At 42.9% G+C, this 22,625-nt stretch overlaps 1 protein-coding gene across 2 annotated transcripts in view; it reads left to right on the top strand.

Annotated features, from left to right (window-relative positions):
- SYN3 (synapsin III) overlaps window positions 1-22,625 on the top strand; it is a 445,565-nt gene that overhangs the window by 68,623 nt on the left and 354,317 nt on the right. For both annotated transcript variants that reach the window (XM_081822362.1, XM_081822363.1), the window contains exon 4: window positions 15,987-16,078. In XM_081822362.1, the coding sequence (XP_081678488.1) occupies window positions 15,987-16,078 (92 nt within the window). The remainder of the gene's footprint in view (window positions 1-15,986; window positions 16,079-22,625) is intronic.

Raw genomic sequence — 22,625 nt, 5'->3', positions numbered from 1 at the left:
GACTTGGGGCATGTGACTCTATGTTCTAAACTTCAGTTTCTTTATCCGCAAAATGGAGATGGTAATACCAGTACTCCTATATGTTCAACACATTGTAAGAATTTGGTCCACTTTCATTAAATCAGAGGGGATCCTGGATCTACGTTGATCATTTGTAAAAGAAGGAACTGGCAAATGCATGGAGCACTTTCTACCCTCCTGTCCTCCCCCAGCCACAACAGATACCACTGCTCAATGAAGGCACGCTTCCCAGCCGAGCTTAGGGCAGCCACATTATCCTCCACACAGCAGCCAGAGCTGGTAGTAAAATGAAACCCACTGGGTGACCCCAAAGGAACTTTCAGTTCTCACATTCTGTGGGTTTAATCCAAGCCTGCTTAAAAAGGATGACAAATTATGGATAAGGTGGTTGGATCCTGAAAGATGAGCTCAGTTAATAAATATATGAAGGGAATGAAACCAAGAACTCTGAACAACAGACATCTGAATTCTATTCTGGCGATCTGTAACTTGGGAGTTGTCTGCTAGAGCAACTGTTTTCCAGTTGTACCTCTTAGAGCCGTGGTGTTCCATGGGGGCACCTGGGGTTGCAGACTACTGAGCATCTTTGGAAAGGCTTGGGGGGAGGGAGAGAAGGATGAGGGAGAGGGAGAGAGGAAGAAAGAAAGGAAGAGAAGGAAGGAAAGGAGGGAGGGAGGGAAAAGGGAGAGAGCTTATCTCATTCCTTCTTCTATATCAATAATTCACAACCAGGGGAGATTTTGCCCTCCAGGGGACATTTAGCAATGGCTGGAAACTGTTTTGGTTGTCACAGCAGGGAAATGCTACTGACATCTATGGGTAAAGGCCAGAGATGCTGCTAAACATCTTAAAATACACAAGCTAGCCTCCCACAGCAAAGAATTATCCAGCTCAAAATGTCAATGTGCCAAGGTTGAGAAACCCTGTTCTAGACAGAAACAACTCAAAGATGACACCTTTCGTGCGGGGAGTCCTATGGCTCCCTAAAGATAGGTGATGGTAGTATAGTTTATGATGGTGAGGGCTTCCCAGACCAGACCTCTCCAAAGAAACTTCACCTTCTTACTTGCTTTCAGTCAACATAGTAGCCTGGGGATGAGGACAGGGCAGGGACCTTCTCCCCCATTCTTACCTGACAAAGACAGTGAGGCAGAAATTCCTGTGATTTCCCCCAAGATCGCACAGCTAGGAAGTTCCAAGAATGGAATTGAAACCTGGATCTATCTTAGCCCATGCTGGGTGATTTTGCAACACAATCCCACATGATAAATGTGTCCCCTGGCTTGTACCCAGGAGCTCAGCAGAGGCCTAGAGTCTGTTGAAATCCTGAAGAGCTGGACCATGCCTGTTGTAAAAGTACCCAGGCTTTGTTTTAGTTAAGTATGGTGAGATGCACGGAAATGACTGACATGAAAGATAATTTCATTGTATTCATAGTCCCCTAAAAGTAGGAGGGATGGCACGCCACGTTGGGGGACCACATGAACACCATGGCCAGTCAGGTGGCAGAAGGAGCTAGGGAAAAATGTGGACAAGAGCCTTTATTATGGCTTTGCAGGAAGGAAAAGGCAAGCAGGGTAAGCAGCCTTAGGACTGGCTAGTTAGAATAATTTCAGCAGGCTCTGGGCTGTAAGGGGCTATTCCTTGTTGTCTGGTACCTGGCCCTGGGGTCTTAGGGCAGAGGGATGGTGGCCTGGAGTGTGAGAGCCCCACAGAGCAGGTGGTTGGCACATGGGCTCTGGATTGGTTTTAGCTTGCATTTGAAAGGCACTCTCTAGGGCAAGTTATTTACCATCTCTAGGAATTGGCTAAAACTCTGTGAGAGGCAGTATTTCCAGGGTCAGCAAGGCCTCAAGATATCAAAACATCAGAATACAGAAAATAAGACATGGTTAATACACCTGTCTAAAATCCAAAGCCTCACCACACTGCAGCTTTTTAATAGTCTTTTAAAACAGAACTCTTTTATTTCCACTTAAATCTTATATAAAAACCCCACATTTAAGTAAATTAAAAAATAAAAATTCCTGCTCTGTTTGATTCGTGGTTGGAAAATCCTGAATCCTTTGAACCTCCAGAAGTGACTAAGGCCACTTCAGAGGTAATTCTCCTGCTGTAATCCTACCACCACCTCCAGGACTGCTGCCCCCCTTGCCCCAGGTTGTAAGAAGCCTGGTAGAGAAGCTAAGAGCAGGGACCCTGGAGCCAGACTGCTTGTGTTTATTTGATCTGTGGCTTCCCTTGGGAAATAAATGTAATCTCATTGTACCATGGTGCTCCCAGCTATAAAGTGGGCAGAATAATAAGAGGACCTACCTCAGGTGGCTACTATCCTTAGAACAGTGCCTGGCACATAATAAGTGCTTAAAAACTATTATGCATTTTAATCCAAATATGAATATGATTTATGATATGAAATTATAAATACATTGCCACTGGAAATACCCGTGTTCAGTAGCTACCTCATCTCGTCCTTTTACAGCTAGTCAGTAGTATTACTACGTTTGTTTTCTGCTTCTCCGGCGACTACAACCACTGCTTCTCCTACTTTTGTCTCCGTTGCCTCTCCTACTGTTGTTCCTACTGGGATCCCCACTGCCGTCGTCGCCATTGGACATCACTGCACCAAGTGAAAGTAATGTCAGCCGGGTCCTTAGAGTGAAAGCAGGTGTGAAGGTGCAGAAGACATGAGCCGTCACTGCTGGGCTACCACTGATACCCTCATCCTGTCTCTCTTATACCCTTTTTCATGACCCTTGCTCTGGGTTTAGGGGAAGTTATTTATGAAGTCCCCAGACACATGGGGCCATCATTGATGAGGATGTGTATGTGATTCTAAGCTGATGAGGTGTTTTCTCTGAGCCTGCAAGCTCAGGAAGGACCCATTTTAATTCTTTGTGGCACTGGACATGCAAGTGCCATTGTGAGTCAGCAGCTCAGAGGGTCACCCTGCTCCCCAGAAGTGGACAGAAGAAGACCCCCCTTGCCTTGGCTTCTTGACATGGGAGTGCATTGATCGCAGGTGACTCTTTTTCCCTGCCCCTGCCCCTTGCAGTCCCCATTTGGGGATTGGGTTCAGGTTGGCTCTGAGCCCTACCCAGATCATGCTGTCTTGGAACTACTCTGGCCCCATGGGAAGAAAATGAGCATCTGAGAAGACGAACTTGGCCTTTAGAAACAAGAATACCTATTGAGGAAAAGGAATCGAACAGCTCCTTTGCAAGGAGGAAAGTGGCCCTTGGTCTCCCCCTTTCCTGAGCCCAGCCTTAATTTGGAGATATTTCACAGTGGGCTTTAGAAGAGTGGCTGGTTCATACCAAGCCACCTTAAACGCTTGGAGCTGCCTTAAATGCTTGGAGCAGAAGCCTATGGGGACTTGCAAATCAACCTCGGGAAGAGAAATTAGCTATGTCTTGTCTCAGAACTCCCAAAGCTGGCTCCAAAATAAACACATAAGCTGTGCCGGCCGGGAAAGCATGGGCCCTTTTTCCTCTTCATTTTAGAAACTCCATGTGTGCATTATTTTAAATAGGCGCCAGCACACGAGGCCCTTTTAACAAGATTGAAAACAGATGGGGCCTCAGGCTGTTCAGTAGCTCTCAGAAACGAACATGGGAAGTGCTAAGCCATCTTGTGTCCAGGCGACGTTCATTTTCTCCTTGAAGCACCAGTCTGCCAGGGCTCTCATTCCCAGGGAGCAGGAGTCTGCTTCCTGCATCAGGTGTGTCAGCCAGGGGAAGGAAGTATCTCCTTTCACTGCCTTTATCCCTGTTTGCATTTACTTAACCCTTTGGCAGCTTGTGAGAAAAGAGGATTGTGCTGTCCTTAGAGGCCCCAGGCATCTGGAGCTGGGAGCATTAGGTTTACCTTCCTTATTATCAATGGGATTATTATGACCCTTCATGGTTCACATCTCTCCAGAAGCTCCCAGTCTCACTCCAGGTATTAGCCAGAGTCCTTCCCACAGCTATAGGCCCTTCATGGCTAGACTTCTGTGGCATTCTTCCTGCCCTTTCCTGCCTTGTCTTTCTTGCTTGCTCTGATCCAGGCATGCTGGGCTTCTCACTGTTCTTTAAAATCAAGTGACAGAAAGCAAGTGTTGGTGAGGATGTGGAGAAATTGGAACCCTTGTGCATTGCTGGAAGGAATGTAAAATGGCGCAGCCACTGTGGAGAACGGTATGGCAATTCCTCAAAAGGTTAAACTTAGAATTACCATATGACCAAGCAGTTCCACTTCTGGGTATATACCCCAAAGAACTGAAAGCAGGGATTCAAACAGACGTTTTTAAACCCATGGTCATAGCAGCATTATTCACAATAGCCAACAGGTAGAAGTAACCTAAGTGTTCACTGACAGATGAATGTGTAAATAAAATGGGGTCTATCCTTACAATGGGATGTTATTCAGCCTTAAAAAGGAAGGAAATTCTGACAAATGCTACAACATGGACAAACCTTGAAAACATGCTAAGTGAAATAAGCCAGACATAAAAGGACAACTATTGTATGATTCCACTTCTTTGAGGTCCCTAGAGGATTCAGATTCAGAGAGACAGAAAGTAGAATAGTAGTTACCAGGGCCTGGGGGGAATGGGGAGTTAGGGTTTCAATGAGTACACAGTTTTTGTTAGGAATGATGAAAAAATTCTGGGGATGGGTGGTGGTACAGTCGCATGACAGTGTGAATATACTTAATGCCGCTGAACTATACACTTAAAAAACGGTTAAAATGGTGAATTTTATGTTGGGTGCATTTTACCACAATGAAAACAAACTTTAAAAAACAAGTGAGCACACTCTGCCTCAGGGCCTTTGCTCTCGCTGTTTGTTTTTGCCTAGAACCCTCTTCCCCAAGGTATCCTCCCTGAGGTTCTTTGTGCCAGCGTCCCCTCCTCAGAGATGCTTGGCCACTCTCTCTGAAATGACACTCTTCCCCTGCACACTTCTCAGTCACTCTGTATCTCTTCACCTGCTTCATTTTCCTTCACAGAATTTAGCGCCCTGAGTCCTAAAATGCTCATCTTTCCAAAGTATCTGGTTCCAAGCTAGAGCTGCCATAGAACAGCAGGGCCTCAGTGTCTGGGGCTCAAACCTCACCTTTTTTTTTTTTTTTTTTTTTGAATGGGATTCCTATTTTAATTGGTATTTTAAAGGTTCCAAACCCTATCAGGAACATCATATTGCCTCATACCAATATATAATTTTTCAACTGAAAAAGGTAAGAAAACAATTACAAACACAGAAAAGGGCTTCTGAAGCCTATTCTTCCCCTCCCCCACCTTCTTTGTCAACAGTCAGTAGGAAGCCATCCTGTGCTCAGGCCCGGTGTCCAAAACCATCTTCCTCTGGGCTCTCCCTTCTTCATCTCCATCTCATTCTATCCTTTTTTGCACCTTCCTTTGCAGAGGCCCCAATGGGAGGAAGTGGCAGATCCTCATCTCGGGGTGCAGATGGGATTAAACGGAGAGTAGGTGAGACACAAAGGGACAGCTGGGAGGCAGGTCTGGGAAGAGAAGGGGAGTTCCATGCTGTGGGTCACAGCGGGCAGGAAAGAAGGGTTGAAAGAAAGGTCTTTTCATCTCTACAACCCTGAAAAGGGGTTTGGACCTTCAAAATGAAAAAATAAAAAAGTACGTTAAGGTATGATAGAGCATTTGCATTTCTCAGAGCTTTGATGGAGAAGATGTTCCTACCATCATATTACAAGTGTCAATTTGGAGAAAGAAACTTCACAGAAATTCAACGTTGTCAGCCTATTCAAGCTCCTTCAGTGTCTCCTTCAGCCTACGTGTGCACAACTACATCTCAGCTCTTCTCACCCCAGACAGCTCCTCCCAGAGCTCCAGCCCCCCAGTTTCGCCTGCACCTATGATATGACTGGGCGTAGCTGCCCAGCAGTGGCCTTTGCTTCCACATCCCAGTCTCCAAGCCCCCAAATCTTCCATCGCCCCTCTGGGGAAATGTGGGGAGACTTTCACACCTGGTTTGCTTAATTCTGTAAATACACTTTGCTGAACATTGAGCAGAATAGTGTTTGAACGTGTGGAGCCAGCTCGGCAATAAGGAGAAGTAGATGTCAAGGCGACATTAACCATCGTTCTCTTTGGCATACTTAAGCTGTGGTCTTAACATTTCTGAACATTTGCCTGATCTGTTGTAGGTAGCAAGAGTTTGTGGCAGGTGGCAATGTTCTCTTCTAGGTCTCTCAACCTTAAAAGCTCTGGAGGCTGAGATAGTCCCACCATTCTGTCCCCTAAAGGCTTCCCCTCCCCCTCCTCCTCTTTTTCCCCCTCTACAATCCCCCCTTTCCCATCCTTTCTCTAGCCCTCCTTCCTCCCCTTCTTCCTCCTTTCCTTCCTTCCTTCCTTCCCTGCAGACATTATCAAAAGCTCTCCTCAACCTTGAAGCTGACCTGGCAAAGGCAAAGGACGATGGGTACAATGGATGTTTTTCTTTGATTCTCAGTTGCTCTTGTTTCTTGTGGGTACAGCTTTCTTGGGCACCTGAGCAGGAAGGGGTGAATGGCAGAGCAGAACTAGAGCATGCCCAGGTGCTCTGGCTGCCATCCACCAGAACCCCACCTTAATCTGTACAGAATGTACATCTAAGCTCCAGAGAATAAAACTGGGCCATTAAAAAAAAAAAAATCCTTAAAAATCAGAGTGGTGCGACATTTATTGGTGATTTTTTTTCAAACTGGACTTCTTGGGTTCTTGCGTTGCCAAATGTGGTGGTGGTGGTGATGTTGAATCTTCATCATTATCTTCATTGACAATGTGAAGATGATGTGTTGCTCATGAGGATGGTGATGGTGCTAACACTTTAACCCTGTCATCCAGGATAAAATCCTGACCGGGATCAATACACTGTCCCCTCCGACCTCTTCTCCTTCCACTCATTCCCTCACTAGCTCTGTTCCAGCCACACTGCCTTCCTTGCTGTTCCTTGAGCCCTGCACATATGCTCCAGCCTCAGGGCCTTCCTCCTTGCGTTCTCTCTGCCTACAAAGCCCTTCCCCCTCTTATTGTATGATTTGCTCCCTCACTTTGCTTATCTCACTGATCAAGTGCCACCTTCCCCTGACCCCCCTTATTTGACATAACACTCACCTCCCAGCGCTCTGTCCTCTTACCAGAATCTATGTTTCTTTCCCTGACATATTGTTTATTGTTAATGGCCTATCTCCCCCACTAGATACAAGTTCCACGAGAACAGGGAATGTTGTTCCTTTTGCTGCTACGTCATCAGACTCTATCCTTGGCATGGTAGCTGTTAAGTGCATGAATGAATGGATGAATGGAGTCAGAGTTGTAGCTCTTGCGCCATAACCTAGTGATCTTGGCTGAGTCATTTGTTCTCTCTGCTCTTCAGTTTTCTCTGTTTTCAGTGGAGATGCTAATATCTACCCTCATATCAAGAGGTTGTTGTAATGATCCAATTAAATAACATAACCTTGACAGCTCACATTCATTATGCACTTATTTTCACTTACGCACCTTGGTAAGGGCTTTTATCAATTCATTTAATGCTCACAACCACCGTAGGAAGGCTCATTTTACAGATGAGGGACCGAGGCGTAGAAAGGCTAGCATGCTTCAAGTTGTACAGCAAGTTAAGGCATAGAGCTCACACTCAGACTCGCGGTCTGATTCTGAAAACCACTCTATACCAAACACTTTGTAAACTGCAAACCACTGTTGTTGATTTTTTGTTTTTTTTCTAAAATGTGGCTAACCCCACCTAATTTTGGATTTTCCATTACTTGAACATTTAAGAATGTAGGTTTTATCATTTTAATTTTTTCTGTATTTTTATATTTATTTGGACATGTTTTTATGTATTCATTGCTCCCTGCCCTTCCTTCTCCACACACACCCATACACACACACACAGGAGGATTATGATGTTTTAATGAGCAGAAGATGCCTTTGCATCTACCCACCGTAGCTGGGTGCTCGGCATCAGCACACTCTGACCTGGTGGCTGGGGCCCTTCACTGAGATGCCAAGCACGGCTCCTGAGTGAGATTTCCTCATCTGGAATGGGCCACCAAGAGAGTCTGCAGACTCTCAAAGCCTCTTTTGTCTACAAGGTGAACTGGTGGAAAAGACTTCAGATGCCAGTCAAGGAAGTCACTGAACCCACTGGGCCCTCAGAACTAAACACACAGCCTGTGCCGGGAAAACTACAGGAAGCAGTTCTTGCCGACAGCAGACCTTGGGCCACCTGCCAAGTGTTTGCAGAAGCGGGGCAGTTGGAAGAGGCAGAGTGGTGAAGGAGGGGCAGGGGCCCATGGGCTTTGCTGACATGGGAAGGTATGAAAATGAAGGCGGCCACATGCACAAGCAAAGTCCAAAGCCAGCCAAGCAGCCCTTTAGCTGACCCGCTCTGTGCAGTACAACACGAGTCACCTCCACTAAAGCCACTTGGCCTGGGTTTGGGTCCCAGCTGATGTAACTATCGGGTTGTAGCTTTAGGAAAAGTCACTTTGCCTCCCTGGGCCTTACCTTTGACATCTACAAAACAGACATTCATTTTTTCAGTGATATTTATTTGAGCATTGTGCTGTATGCCAGTTACTGGTTTGGGTGCTAGGATAGAGCCATGAAGGAAACAGACCACCCTGAGCCCTGGAACTTCCCTGGTGAGAGAGATGGACAATTGAATATTAAATTGGGATGGATGTAAATCATGTCAGATGGGGATAAGTGTACAATTACGTCAGTAGGGGGTGAGTGTAAGAGGGTGAGTTCTGTCGAGGAAAGGGGGCATGGAGTACAGCAGGTACTTTGCAGGGAGGTGTCTCGGGGGCGCCACTGAGCAGTGGTGCGAGTGGAGTGAGGAAGGTGGCCTAGCTGCCATCTCCAGGAAGCTCTGGGTGTTGGGGGACTGGAGCCTGGAGCTTGCTCAGCGTGCTTGGCAATGGAAAGGAGACCAGTGTGGCAAAGGCAGAGTGAGCCCGGAAGTGGGGAACAGGGAATGATGGGAGGCAATGTCAAGGAGGCCATCAGTTGTCAGTGTCTAAACTGTGGGACATTAGAGACCAGGTAGAGCTTGGGTTTTCTGTATTTAGTGCTACTTTATTATTATTGTTGTTGTTGTGTGTCCTTCTAATGAGTCTCTTAGACCTTGTGGGATTCTGTGAAAGAACTTAAGACCTGAAGAAGATCACAGTACACACAGAATGCTGGGTTTTTTAAAGGAATTTGTTAATGACACTGTTTTGTTCCCAAGAGTAAACATAACAAGCTGTTAGGGATTAGAGTGGAATTTTGATAACTTGCTACAGGATGCAGGAATGCCCTAATCCTACCTTGAAAATCACCACCACCACCCCTGTTCTAGGTTCCTAAGGTAGCCAAATACACAGGGAGGAATAGCAAATAAGCATCAAAATACCATTAAGTGTTAGCCAGCCTAGGCCCCCCAACCCCAGTGCAGGGCTCTCTGCTAAAGCTGGCATGAATCCTGCCGTTAGGCTCCAGATCATTTGTGGATGTTACTTATTAAGCATATGGCTGCTATTACTAAATAGGCCCAAGGTATGACAAACACAATTATAAAAAGAGAGGCAGGACCTCTGGGACTTCTGGGAATCAGAGTTTACTGCTGCCAACTCATGGAAGGGTAAGCAGCAGAGGGAAAAGATAGATGCTGAGGTGAGCACCTTTGAGGAGCTTCAGGCAGGAGGGAGGAATTGACATGACCACCAAGATCAGCAAGCACTCAGCTGCAGAGAAGCCAGAATCACATGTGGTTGCCTGGCTTTTCAATCTAGCAGTGACCTTGGCCGCTGTCAGCTGTAGCATGATGATGTCCCAACCTGCAGATTAACAGTTCCTCTGCATGGGGTGTAATGGGAAAGGTTGGAGAATGGGGTCGAGGGTCAGAAGTTGACTACCTCACATTAGAAAAGGTACCAGAGGCTGCCCACCTTCTCCTATCAACTCTGTGTCTGTCTGTCTGTCTGTCTCTTTCTCGCTCCTTCTTCTCCTGAAAAATCTATGGAATGCCTAAGACTGTGGAAAGGGGCACACTCCAAGCATTTAAGGGTACAGTCTGGACCAGATAGGTCTTCACAAACTGACAGGAATTTCTAGTATCTTATCAGCCACCCTTGGATTCCAGAACAGTCTGTCTGCCAACTTCTTGCCCCTCAGGAACTCTGGACAACATCTTTTTGTGTCGAAATCCTCCTTTAGTCAGGCTTCGTGGTCAAGGCTGATAGCTGCCACGTTCACATTCCCACACATTCTTGGTTTTGTGTGCACATTCCCATCAGTCATCCAATTCCAAGTCCCACTTTCAGTTTCTGTCCCACTGATCTGTTGGCCTAATAGCATCCTTCAACTTATCGTAGTGATGATTGCAATCACTGTTTCCATTCTGTCATCAGCATCATTATCATAACAAATGCAATTATTAGTAACCAGCCGCGAATACCCCATGCTTTCAGGAATATTATCTACTTGGCATCACGTGCTTGCCAGGTGCTAGTTCCAGTGAGAATGCAGCCAAAGAAACTGAATGCATTCCATCTTATTCCTGTGTGTGTTGTGTGTGCACACGTGTGCGTGTTTGTGCATGCACCCGTGTGCATGAGTGTTTCAGAACTGGACGTGCGTTTAGTTATAAAGAGGTGCTTATATTGCCTTCTGATCTAGTGAGCTTTAGAAGAGATTTTGTTAGTGGATAGGATTCCAACCATATCTAGTACCTGTAACAGAGCTTGGAGGCTAGAAAATTCTCTGTCAATATTTGTTGTTAAATATGTGACCACTCCCCTCTTCTGCAGCCTCTAGTTTTCCCAGTGCCCCCCCCCCCCCAATGTTAATGCCCCACTCCCTGGAACCAGTGAAAATGATATTCAAAAGAGACTTTACAGATGTGATTATAGTTATGGACCTTAAGCTAGGGAGAGTGATTATCCAAGTGAGTCCACACAAACCCTTAAAAACAGAATTTCCTCTAGCTGGATACAGAAATGTGGCAGATGGGGAAGTTAAAAAAATTTCTAAGAATAAGAAGGACTCAGTGTGCCATTACTAGTTTGAGGATGGAGAGTGCTATGAGGCACACAATGCAGATGGCGTGAACCGGCTGGGAGAGGCTCCCAGCTGACACTAGTGAGGAAGTGGACTTCAGTCCTACAACCACAAAGAGCTGAATTGTGCAAACCACCTGAATGAACTTGGACGCGCGTTCTTCCCAGAGTCTTCCAATAAAATCCCAGATGATTAGCACCTTGATTTGGGCTTTATGAAGTCCGGAACAGAGAAACCAGCCAAACTAGTATGGGCTTCTGACCTACAGAGCAGTGAGATAATAAACGTGTGTTGTTTGAAGTTGTTTACTTTGTGGTAATTTGTTATGAAGTAACAGACATACTAGTAAGGGAAGATGGATGCACTATATAATGATATTTGTGTTCCTCCACAGGGAGTTCAGGCTCCTTCCGGACTGGTCTCCGACCTACCTTTCTAGCTCTGTTTTCTATTATGTTCCTCCATAAACTCCATGCCCCAGCTACAAAAGACATCTCACCATTCCATTGATCCAATAGCCCTGTGTTCTTACCGTGCTTTTGTTACTAGAAACTTAGATTGGGCCTTGCCTCCTTTCTGCTTGGAGACCCCCTCTGCAGTGTTGTGGTCTAATGGATCTGGCAATGGACAGAGTTTCAGAAGGCAAGCTACATAGCATGTGTAGGTATCTGCTCATCAGAAATAAAAATAACGCTTTATTCAACAAGCATTTTTGGATACCTACTGTGTGCCTGAAGCTGGGTATAAGGCAGTGAACAGCTTTCTAATAAAAATATTATTGCTTGGCATTCCTTTGTCATAAGATGTGATGTGATAAAAGATTTTTTCCTTCAGTCATAATTGGGGGACACTAGTTGAGAAAGAAAGATCTATAAAAATGAAAGGCACTGTAGATATAATTGACTCAGTTGATTATGATTCTTCCATTTTAAAGATGAAGAGAATTACAGTGGAGAGTGAGGGGTTTGCCTGCAGTCATTGTCATTGTGTCATTGTCAAATCCAAGATTTAGATCCCTGATCCCCAGACGTCAAGTCCAGTTCCTTTCCTACTATTCTTTGATTCCTCCATGTACATGTTTTTAAAAGTCACAAGAAAACTCAGATAATCTAGCACTTTCAGGTGTAATTGAGATCAGTGTCAAAAACCTCCCACACCAGGTTTTAACAAAGTCCCTGTATGTGCCTAATACTGCAAAAATCTGCCTATCTTTAATGGTGTCTAGAGACAGTCTCCCACAAATGTATAACATGACTGTTTTCCCTTTCAAAACAAAATCTTGACAATCAAAATTATACACAGCCTTCTTCATTTTCCAAAGCCATACATTATAGTGTTATTTCTTTCTGTTAAAAATAAGGGAAAGGAATTCTTTAAAATGCTTCTCATAGCAGATAGGGGAAAATGTAATGAGGTTGAGATAGTGGGTTCAAGCTTTCAATAAGGCATAAAGAAGCTCAAATAATAGAGGATGTTTAGACCTGTGCTGAAACCCGGAAGTTCCTTTATAAAGCAAAGGGCAACTTGTAGGAGCAGGTGAGCATGGTAATAGTGGAAGCACCATTCCTCAGTACAGGCAAGACTCAAAGTCATAGCAGTGCTTGACTTTATTAACCTCTCAGCTGGACAACCACACTAACAAAGCTGAAGGGGCTGAGCTCTTGATTTTTTTTTTTTATCTTTTTAAACTTTAGAGAGGTGGGGATCCTCTGAGGAGCTCTTTGAGAGGTCTAGCCACAATGGTGGGTTGCGGTGTGAATCAGAGAATAGAACACATTCCCTTCGGCCAATCATATCGTTAGGGAAACATTCAACTGGTTTATTCAGGATAGAGCCTTTGAGGTCATCTGGTTGCCCAGTGACCATATTTTGGAGCGGGTGAGTAGGAAGACTTTTTGTCTGATCAGCAGGTTGAGACAAGAGGGATGGTCATCCTACTTTGTCTTTGGACCTGTCATCACTGGGCCCTATTTGGGCTGCTTCCCTCTTAGAATATTACACTACTTGATATCAAGTTGACTCACTGAAAAGCTGCAGTAATTGAGACAACTTGGACCAGACTCAAGGTTAGATGAATAGATCACATATGAAGTCACTTCATGTTTGACAAAGGCACCGAAGCAATTCGGTAAAAGAATAGTGTTTTTGCTCAGATCTTATACAAAACATTAATTCTAGGTGGATTACAGATGTAAATGTGCAAAGACCCTGTTTCTAAAAAAGGTCACATTTGTGGGTATCAGGGGTTAGGGTGTGGACATATCTTTTGGGGGAGACAGTTCAACCCGCTACAGTTTCTGTGTGAACTCTGAGGCTCTTCAAAAATAGGTGCTCTTTGAGATTCTACCAAGAGGGCCATCATACTATCTTGAAGGAGAAGTGCTTGGATACGTCTATGTTCATTTCCAAGTTTTGTTTGTTGAAGTTTTTAAAAAGTAAAATACAGAGGAACGCCCTCTCTTCGCTACCCCAACTCTCTATGCTTGATCCAACAGAGACTTGCTCCCCTAACAACCCAGGCATTTACCTCCTATACTTATTCATAAACCATAACTGGGAAATAATTCTAGAAACCTTAAGCTGAATACGATGAACTTCTAACTTGTATATCCAAGCCTGAGTGTCTTTTATCCAGATATCTCTTTCCATTCGGGCAGCAAGACAGCCTCTGGGGCTTTGCCACCTTGGAGTTGGAAATTCTGTCATTCAAGATTCTGATTTACTCCCTTTCTTCAAATTTTTGGTACCCAAGTGTTCTGTGTTGCAACTTTCTTCTAACTTCTTTTTCTCCACGCACTCATGCAACAACTTTTATTGCTAATTCTTCCTTGTAATCTTGCCAGTGAAGTATCTTAAACATGATGGGACTGAATTTTTAGGTCATTAGACTTAATAAACAGGTCATTACCACTATTCACTAACCTGGACTCATTAACAGAGCTCTTTGCTCTTCACCTTGACACAACATAATGAGGCTATTAATTAAAGCAAGAGACATAAGCTCTCTGGGTTTCCTTTAATGTCATCTGGGGAGATGACTAGGTCTTTGGTCATAATTCTGTTAAATGTTTCCAAGGTGATACATTTAAATCACTGTGAAGTGATATTTCCCTTCAATATAAACTTGGTTTTCTCTTCAACTGGGCTATTTTTAGGTCCCTAAAATTCCCAGTTGTAATCCACCCAGTGCCTTATTCAGCTAAGCAGTGGGGGTAGTGGGGTGTAGCAGTTAAAAGCATAGGCTGGAGTCAGACTGCCTGGGTTTAAATGCTGGCTCTGCTACTTACTGTGTACGTTTTACAAGTTATTTAATCTCTCTTTGTCTTGGTTTTTTCATCTGGATAAGTGTGAGGATTAAATTAATTCATACATGTAAAATGCTTAGGACAGTATCTGGCACATAGTGAGTTTTTCATATGTATGAGAAGCTATTTTTATTCATTTAATCCTGAGAAATAGCTTTTGGCATCTACTGTGTAAGGCACAGTTTGGTACTATGCATTTTCTAGGATGGGGTTACGGGTTGAACTGTCCCCCCCCAAATTCACATGTTGAAGTCCTAAGCCCCAGTACTTAAGAATGTGACCTTATTTGGAGATAGGATCTTTCTAGAGTTAAAGTGAGGTCGTTAGGGTGGACCCTAATGCAGTGTGACTGGTATTCTTATAAAAAGGGGGTCTTTGGATACAGAGACATGTATAGAAGGAAGACGATGTGATGGAGAAGGGAGAAGGTAGCCATCTACAAGCCAAGGAGAGAAACCTGAAACAGATTTTCCCTCACGGCCCTCAAAAGGAACCAACCCTACCAACACCTTATTTTTGGACTTCTAGCCTCCAGAACTGTGGGAAAAGAAATTTCTGCTGTTTAAGCCACCTAGTGATGGTACTTTGTTACGGCTACCTTAGGAAGCTTAGATGGTTGTAGTAACATGGAATCACTGTCCCCAGGGGGTGTATAATCTGGTAGGAGGGATGTATTCCATAGGGCTTTGGTCACAAGCAACAGAAATTCAGCAGATCTTGCTTAAACAAATAAGAAAGCAAAAAGATGTATTTATAAAAATACAGAGGTATTGTATTAAGCCCAATGGCAGGATCGTAGCTGGCACATAAACATCAAGAGTACTCCTCACCTCTTGCCTCTGCCCCTCACTTACTGACCGTGACATTTCTCCCTCCGCCCCCTTATTTTCTGTACTTTCCCAATCCAGATGGCAAAAAACATGATCTTCAATCATACTTAGGTTTTGTGTATTAAATACAGCCCCTAGAAAGAAATTACATGAATCACTCAGCAGTTTCAAATTCTAATAACAAGAGCACCTTATTCCTCCACCCTGGGTCAGGTGCCAGCCCCATCAGCTGTGACTGAGAGAGCAGTATTTCAGTGCATGGACATGGTGCTTCTACTGTAACCCTGTAGGTGGATGAAGGGGTGGGGCCATGACCAAAGGGGGTAGTAGTGGGCAGATGATGAAAGGACTCCATTAATAGGGATAAGCGATCACTAGCTGTGATGCTATACCACTGCATAACCTGAAGCTGGAGAAACCTAGGGAAGATGTTGTTTTGAACAGCCTTTGGCCTCGTATAGCCCTGAAGCTGGAGTTGCTTCTTCTACTTTCAAGGAAGTAGAAATTAGTAGTGATTAAAAGCATGGGTCATTGAATCAGAGACAGGAGGGTTTCAATCTAACTTTGCCTTTTATTAATTATGTGACCTTGGACATGGCACCATGCCTCTGCACCTCAGATTTTTCATGTTTCAGAAAGGGGAGTAAATAATATTACCAACTTCCTAAGTTTCAGGTGAGGCATAAGTGTGTACTTGACACATACAAGTACCCAATAAATGTTAGTAGTTTTTAGCATCATTAGTTTTTGATGATTCCTTTTGTGTTTTGCTTTCTCCTTCAGGCTGAATTCTCAGAGTTGAACCTAGCTGCCTATGTTACTGGGGGCTGTATGGTGGACATGCAAGTCATGAGAAATGGGACCAAGGTTGTGAGGTAAGGAGGACTGAGATACAGAAAGCCTTCATTTGAGAGGCGTGTGTGGGTTCCTCACAGAGCTAACCCCTCTGTCTGCTGCCTCTGACCTGACTTCTCCACCACAGGTACTCTCACATAGCGAGTGTTACTTCCAAAGAGTTTTAGGTGTTGTTGCTACAGGAATGACTAACAACACAAATAATCTAGGGAAGCAATGGTGGTGTGCTGGAATGAGTCCTGGTCTTGCAGAGAAAAGACTGGATTCCATTTCTGGCTTCGTGACTCTATTTGGGTATATTATTTAGTCTCTCTTACCCTCTGATTCCCATCTGCAGCATGATGATTGTAACACACAAGTAAGAGACATGTATGTGAGAGTGCCCTGTTCATTCTAAAGCGCTGTACAAACGTAAGGGTTTATTAGAATGAGCTATGGCCTGCTTCCAGCCTATGGCATCTAAATGTTCAAAGAATCCCCTCCCAGGACATCAAACCTCAAAGTACTGGATATACCATTTTCCAAAGAATCTGTTTGTAATGTATGCTGAGCTTGAGGGGGAGTGAGGGGATTCTTCAGAAGCCCAGAAAAGTCAAGAAAGTACAAACCCACAGAAGAGATAAAGAGTTGTATTAATATATTTCTACCTATTAATACATTTCTACCTATATTTCTAATATTAATATATTAAGCAACCAGAATAATACAGACCAGGTCTCATGAGGGTTCAGATTTGGGGAAGTAGAGAAAACAGGAAGAACTTTGAGGAAGAGGTGGCATTGGTTCTAAGCCTTGTCAGTGGTGGAATATGGACATTCTATGCATCATAGGGGTAAGAAACAGTCTTTGTAAATGCAAAAGAAGAGACCATGTTTGGGTAATTATGATAATTCAACTAATTCAGCCATCATTTACTGAGAGCCTACCATGTGCCAAGAAAGACATTATGTGGCTTTCCATTTCTAATAATGATGGGCTAGATTATTTGGACCAACTTTTCCATTGAAAACAACTTAAAAAATTAAGTTTTAAATAATCATCAAAGAGTTTTAAATAATCATCAAAGAGTTGGCAAGATATTAAGGAATTACCAAGAAGAGAATGATGGGTAAAAGGAAACTCAGAAAGATGAGTGAGTACAAAAGTTACCTTTTTCCAGGGTATTTGCTAAATCTGGCAAATTTGAAAATTGGTTTTGATAGCCTAGCAGGAACAAAAGAGATAGAAATCAATGTCCAAGGCCACTCAAGGTGGGGAATGTAATGATAGGGCCTCCTCACAATAAGCTGAGACCCAAAAGGACCACATTTTCAAGGTGAATGTGAATTATAAGTACATGAGCCCTCACAAGTAATTGTAGCTTGCATTGCAGTTTGATTGGTCTTCCAGGGAACCTTAAACTTGGTTTATGGTGGTCCCAAACATGCCAGAAGTAAAAGCAACTCGTATGTAGAGGAAGGTACTTTCATCCTAGGCTTCAAATAATTATTCAAATAATTTTTTTTACAATAGCTAGCACAGAGTCAAAGATAACCAGGCATAGACACCATGAATGAGAAGAAACAGAAACAATAGACAACAGAAAGAGACCCTGAAAAACATCAGATATTGAATTTATCAAACAGCAATTCTTAAAAAAAATACTTATTAAATTGAAAAAAATCAGGTTTGAAGATTTCTTCCAGAAATAGAAAACAGTACAATAAAAAGTGACACAACCGATTTTTTTTTAAAAATCAAATACAACTTCTAGAAATGAAAACTACAATAACCAAAATTATTGGATGTGTTGTGTTTAGCCGCATATTACACACCATTGAAAAGGTGCTAATAAGTGAAATATAGAGCTGAAGAAATGATCCTAATGAAGCACAGAGAGAAAAAGATAGGAAATGCAGAAGAGTTTATTAGATCTTGTGAGAAAGTCTCTCATTTAGACAGAATCTCAAAAAATGAATGGAGCAGAGGCAGTATTTTAAGAAACGATGGTTGAGAAGCTTTGAGAAGGATACCAAACCACCAAAACCAGAAGCTCAACACATTTCAAGCAGGATCAATAAAAAGAATTATACACCAACACACAATAGTGTTGTAAGTACAGAAAGATGAAAAAAACCATCTTAAAAACATCCAGAGAGGAAAAGGCAGATTACTTTCTTGGAGTAACAGACTGACAGCTCCCAGGCAGCAGCGGTAGAACGACATCTTCGGGTTGCCAAAATAAAATAATTGCCAAGCTCTTCCATCTTCAGGGAAACATTTTTTATGAATAAAGGCAAAATAAAAACATTTACAAAGAGAATACCCTCACTAAGGAAGATTGTAAAGAACATGCTTTAGGCAAAAAGAAAATGATCCCAGAATAACATAGAGCTGCAAGAAGATGTGTACAACAAAGAAGGTGGTAAATGTTAATAAATATTGTCTTTAAATAATGATAATAACATCTTACAGATTTAAAAAATACACGAAGAATTAAAATACATGACAGGAAGATAGTACGGGCTAGGAGGAAATAGAATTAAGGTGTTCTGAGGCCCTGGTATTTTCAGGGAGGTAAGTAAATGTATTGATTAATAACAGGCTTTGAAAAGTCATAGATGCATGAGGTAATTGCCAGGGTAATTACTTAGAAAAAAAAAAGAAAAGAAAAGAACATAGTAAAACTTAAAAGCTGTAAGAGAGAGAGGGGCGCCTGAGTGGCTCAGTCGGTTAAGTGTCTGACTCTTGATTTCAGCTCAGGTCATGATCTCAGGGTCGTGGGATTGGGCCCCGCACTGGGCTCTGCACTCAGTGTGGAGTCTGCTTGTCCCTCTCCCTCTGCTCCTCCCCCACCCCACCCCCTGCTCTCTCTCAAATAAACAAATAAAATATTTTTTTAAAAAGCTACAAGAGAGGGAATAGAAGAAATAGTAAAAGAGGACATGAAAGGAGAGAAAAACCAACATAGAATGTGTATTGCAAATAAAATAAGATGGTAGATTTAAATCCAAATATATAAGCAGACTGATATTATTCTAAATGGCTTGTACAGCAGTGCTGGTTATTAAAATACTGAAAATTTTCTATACAAGTTGGTGAATAGCTTCTGCCCTCGGCCCAATGAATGTCTTCAGCTACACTTACCCCATGGATGGGCAGACCATTGGACTGCTCTTTTGTCCCCCAGTTCACCACACTTCTGTCCCCCAGCTCATATCCTTGTTCTTCCCATGGTCAGAGGATGCCCAAACATTATAGGGAAGGCACACCCTTGGAAGCAGTGGTGGAACCCCGGAGAGAAAATGCCTGGTTTCCTCTGTCCCTTCAAGGCTATAAATGCCTATGAGTCCACTGGAGTCGCCCTCTCATGGTCACTTGTGAGAACTACAACCGCTGCAAAGTATCCCATGAATTGTTAAATATTTATTATCATCAATATATATCATTAATTGCATTAAGTGTAAAAGGACTGAATGCTCTAGTTTATAGAGCATCTACATAAAAATTTTCAAAGTAGATTTTTTAAAATCCAGCTATATTCCTTTCAAGATTTTCATCTAAAACATAAGAATATAGAAAGTTTGAAAGTTAAAGGATGGAAAAAAAAATTATATATATATATATACACATATATATATATTAACTGGTCAAAAGAAAGCTAGCTTATGTAGCTGTACTAATACCAGGGGAAAAAATAGGCTCCAGGTGAAAAGTGTTACTAGGGCAAAGGAAGTAATTCATTATCATAAAGATAAGAAAGAGACAATAATTTTAAATTCATGAGCACCAAACAAAAATGCCTCAAACTATACTTCAGAAAATATCAAATTTATTTGTGCTTATACCCTGTTTCCCTACCTGGAAAAGGAATTGAATTGTCTTATTTTGTAATATATAGAAACGAGAACGTCCATCCCATTAGTTCTCAAATTTGGCTACAGATTAGAATCACCTGGGAAATGTTTTAAAATCCTGATGGCCAGGCAATATACCAGACCAATTTCACTAGAATCTCTGAAGGTACGATTTGGACATCTGTAGTTTTAACACTCCCTAGGTGATTCCGGTGCACAGCCTGATGGAGCACCTCCCCAGAGAGCTCCGCATCGGCCCTGCACCGGAGCTGCATCAGCTGGGTCTGGGTGTGCTGCCAGACACAGAGACACAGGGGAAAGTGCCATGTGATGATGAAAGCCGATTACGGTGATGGGTCTACAGGCCAAGGAATGCCAATGACTGCTGTCAATCACCCTAAGTGAGGAGACAGGCATGGAACAGATTCTCTCAGCTCTCAGAAGAAACCAATCCTGCCGACACTTTGATTTCAGATTTTTAGCCTCCAGAACTGTGAGAGAATGCTTTTCTGTCGTTTTAAGCCGTCCGGTTTGTGACACTCTCTTTAGGCAGCCCTAGCAAACTAATACAGTAGTGCTTTTCAGATTTTAAGTGCATATCCACCCCCTAAAGATCTTGATAAAGTGCTGATTCTCATTCATGAAGTCTTCAGGTAGGACCTGAGATTCTGAATACCTACAGGCTCCCAGACGAAGCCAATGCTGCCAGACCTGCAGCCACAGTTTGAGCAGCAAGGGTTTGGACAAGCTCCCAGATGCTGCTGCGGCTCGGAGAACACCATACCTTGAGTAGCCAGAGCTGAGGGCAGTGCCAATATGGCCAAAGCCCTGGGTTCAGAGGTCCATGGGACTATTGAAGTTTATCCTGTCCATGCCGAGGATGGTGCTTAACGTCTCAGCTAGACAGCGCGTTTTGGCAAGCCACAAGTTACAGACCTGGGAAAATATGCACACCAATCAGCCCAACTCATGGTGTGTCCTGCAGGCAGGGAGTCAGTAAGAATCTCCCTCTGCCACGTAGTGCTGTTTCAGGCTCTAACTGTGGTTTCCCAAAGTAGGAATATTGAGCAGTGCTCTTGACTTGCAGTATATGCTTTCAAAGAGACTTAGGTGTTACATTGAAAATGCCTTTAATCACTTTCAAGTGTGCAATATGAGCAAGGCCTACATCTTCTGAAGTAGTGTTCATAGGAAGTACCTTCAGAAAAGTTTACCAGGATGGGTGGTAGAGCAGACCACAGCTGTTTTTCTCCAGCATCCATTCTTTCTTTTTTGAGGAACAGCACTTAGATTTTCCATTTGGGTGATCCCTCCCCAACTTACAGTCTGTGTGGTGTCTAGAGCTGATGTCAGCTGGTGTCAGACTGAATCAGAATACTGCAATGGGATCTAAGCCAAGCCAATGAGAATCCATTGTGAGACTTTTACGGGAACCCTTGGGTGGGTGACACGTGTGCATTCTGCTGGGGCTCCTGAGCTGGTGGGATGGATACCTAGAGCTGCTGGTGGCCATCTCTTTTTTTTCCCTTGAGGGAAGGCTTTGCTGAGGTTGAAGCCAAGGCAAAGGAAAATACAGCCCAGGGAGAGTGAATGACCTGATGATGTTATTCAAGGCCCTGGATCCAGATTCATCTCCAAACCTTAGCCAAAAAAAAATCCCCTTTTGATTAAGCCAGCTTGAATTACACATACAAAATTCATGAATTTTTATTTATTTAACAAACACTTTATAGCATTTCCTATGTGCTAGGCAGTCTTCCAAGCACTTAACATGTATTGACTGATTTCATCCTTTCAGCAGCTCTATAAGGTATGTACTATTATAATCCACATTTTCTAGATAAGAAGGCTAAAGCACCAATGAGTTGGGTAATGAAATCAAGGCCTCCAGCCGTTAAGTGGCAAAGCTAGTATTTAAACCTAGGCAGTCTGACCTCAGAGCCCGTGTGGGGAACCACTGCACTGGACCACCTTTTCAACAAGGGGGAGACCACTTCATAGTCAGAGCTGCTTAAAGAAGTAGTAAGTTCCTCCTTACGAGTGATATGCAAAAGTACCACAGCCATTTGGTAGGAAAATATTGTGGGGATCCAAGCACCTGACTTTTAGTCAGTGGGAATTTACTGAAATGAAAGGACACTAATTAGTAACATGAAAACATATGGAAGTATAAAGTTCATCAATAAAGTTTAAGCATTTGGTCCAATGCCGAATACTCTAATAATGTAATGGTGGCGTGTAAATCACTTTTAACTCTACTATAAAGGTTAAAAGACAAAAGTATTTTGTCTTTTTTAAAAAAAGTATTATGTCTTTTAAATAACTATATAATTATAAAATAACTAGCTATAATGATTTGCTAATGAATATACAATATAAAAAATGTGAATTGTGACATCAAAAACATAAAATGTAGGAAGGGCGAAGTAAAAGAGAATCTGTATGTGATCGAAGTTAAATAGTTATTGGCTTAAAATAGACTGTTATAAGATGTTTTATGTAAGCCTCATGGTAACCATAAAGCAAAAACCTATAGTAGATACACAAAACAGAAAAATAAAGGATTCAAAGCATACGACTTCAGAAAATTATCAGATCACAAAGGAACACAGCAAGAGAAGAAGGAATAAAAGAACTACAAACCAGCCAGAAAACAACTAGCAAAATGACAATAGTAAGTCCTTGCCTATTAATAACTACTTTAAAAGTAAATGGAGGGGTGCCTGGGTGG

This window comes from Leptonychotes weddellii, chromosome 5 (assembly GCF_054177405.1).
Source record: "Leptonychotes weddellii isolate Sample4059 chromosome 5, ASM5417740v2, whole genome shotgun sequence".
In the NCBI taxonomy this organism is placed as follows: Eukaryota; Metazoa; Chordata; class Mammalia; order Carnivora; family Phocidae; genus Leptonychotes; species Leptonychotes weddellii.
This window is presented reverse-complemented; position numbering and strand designations above follow the sequence as displayed.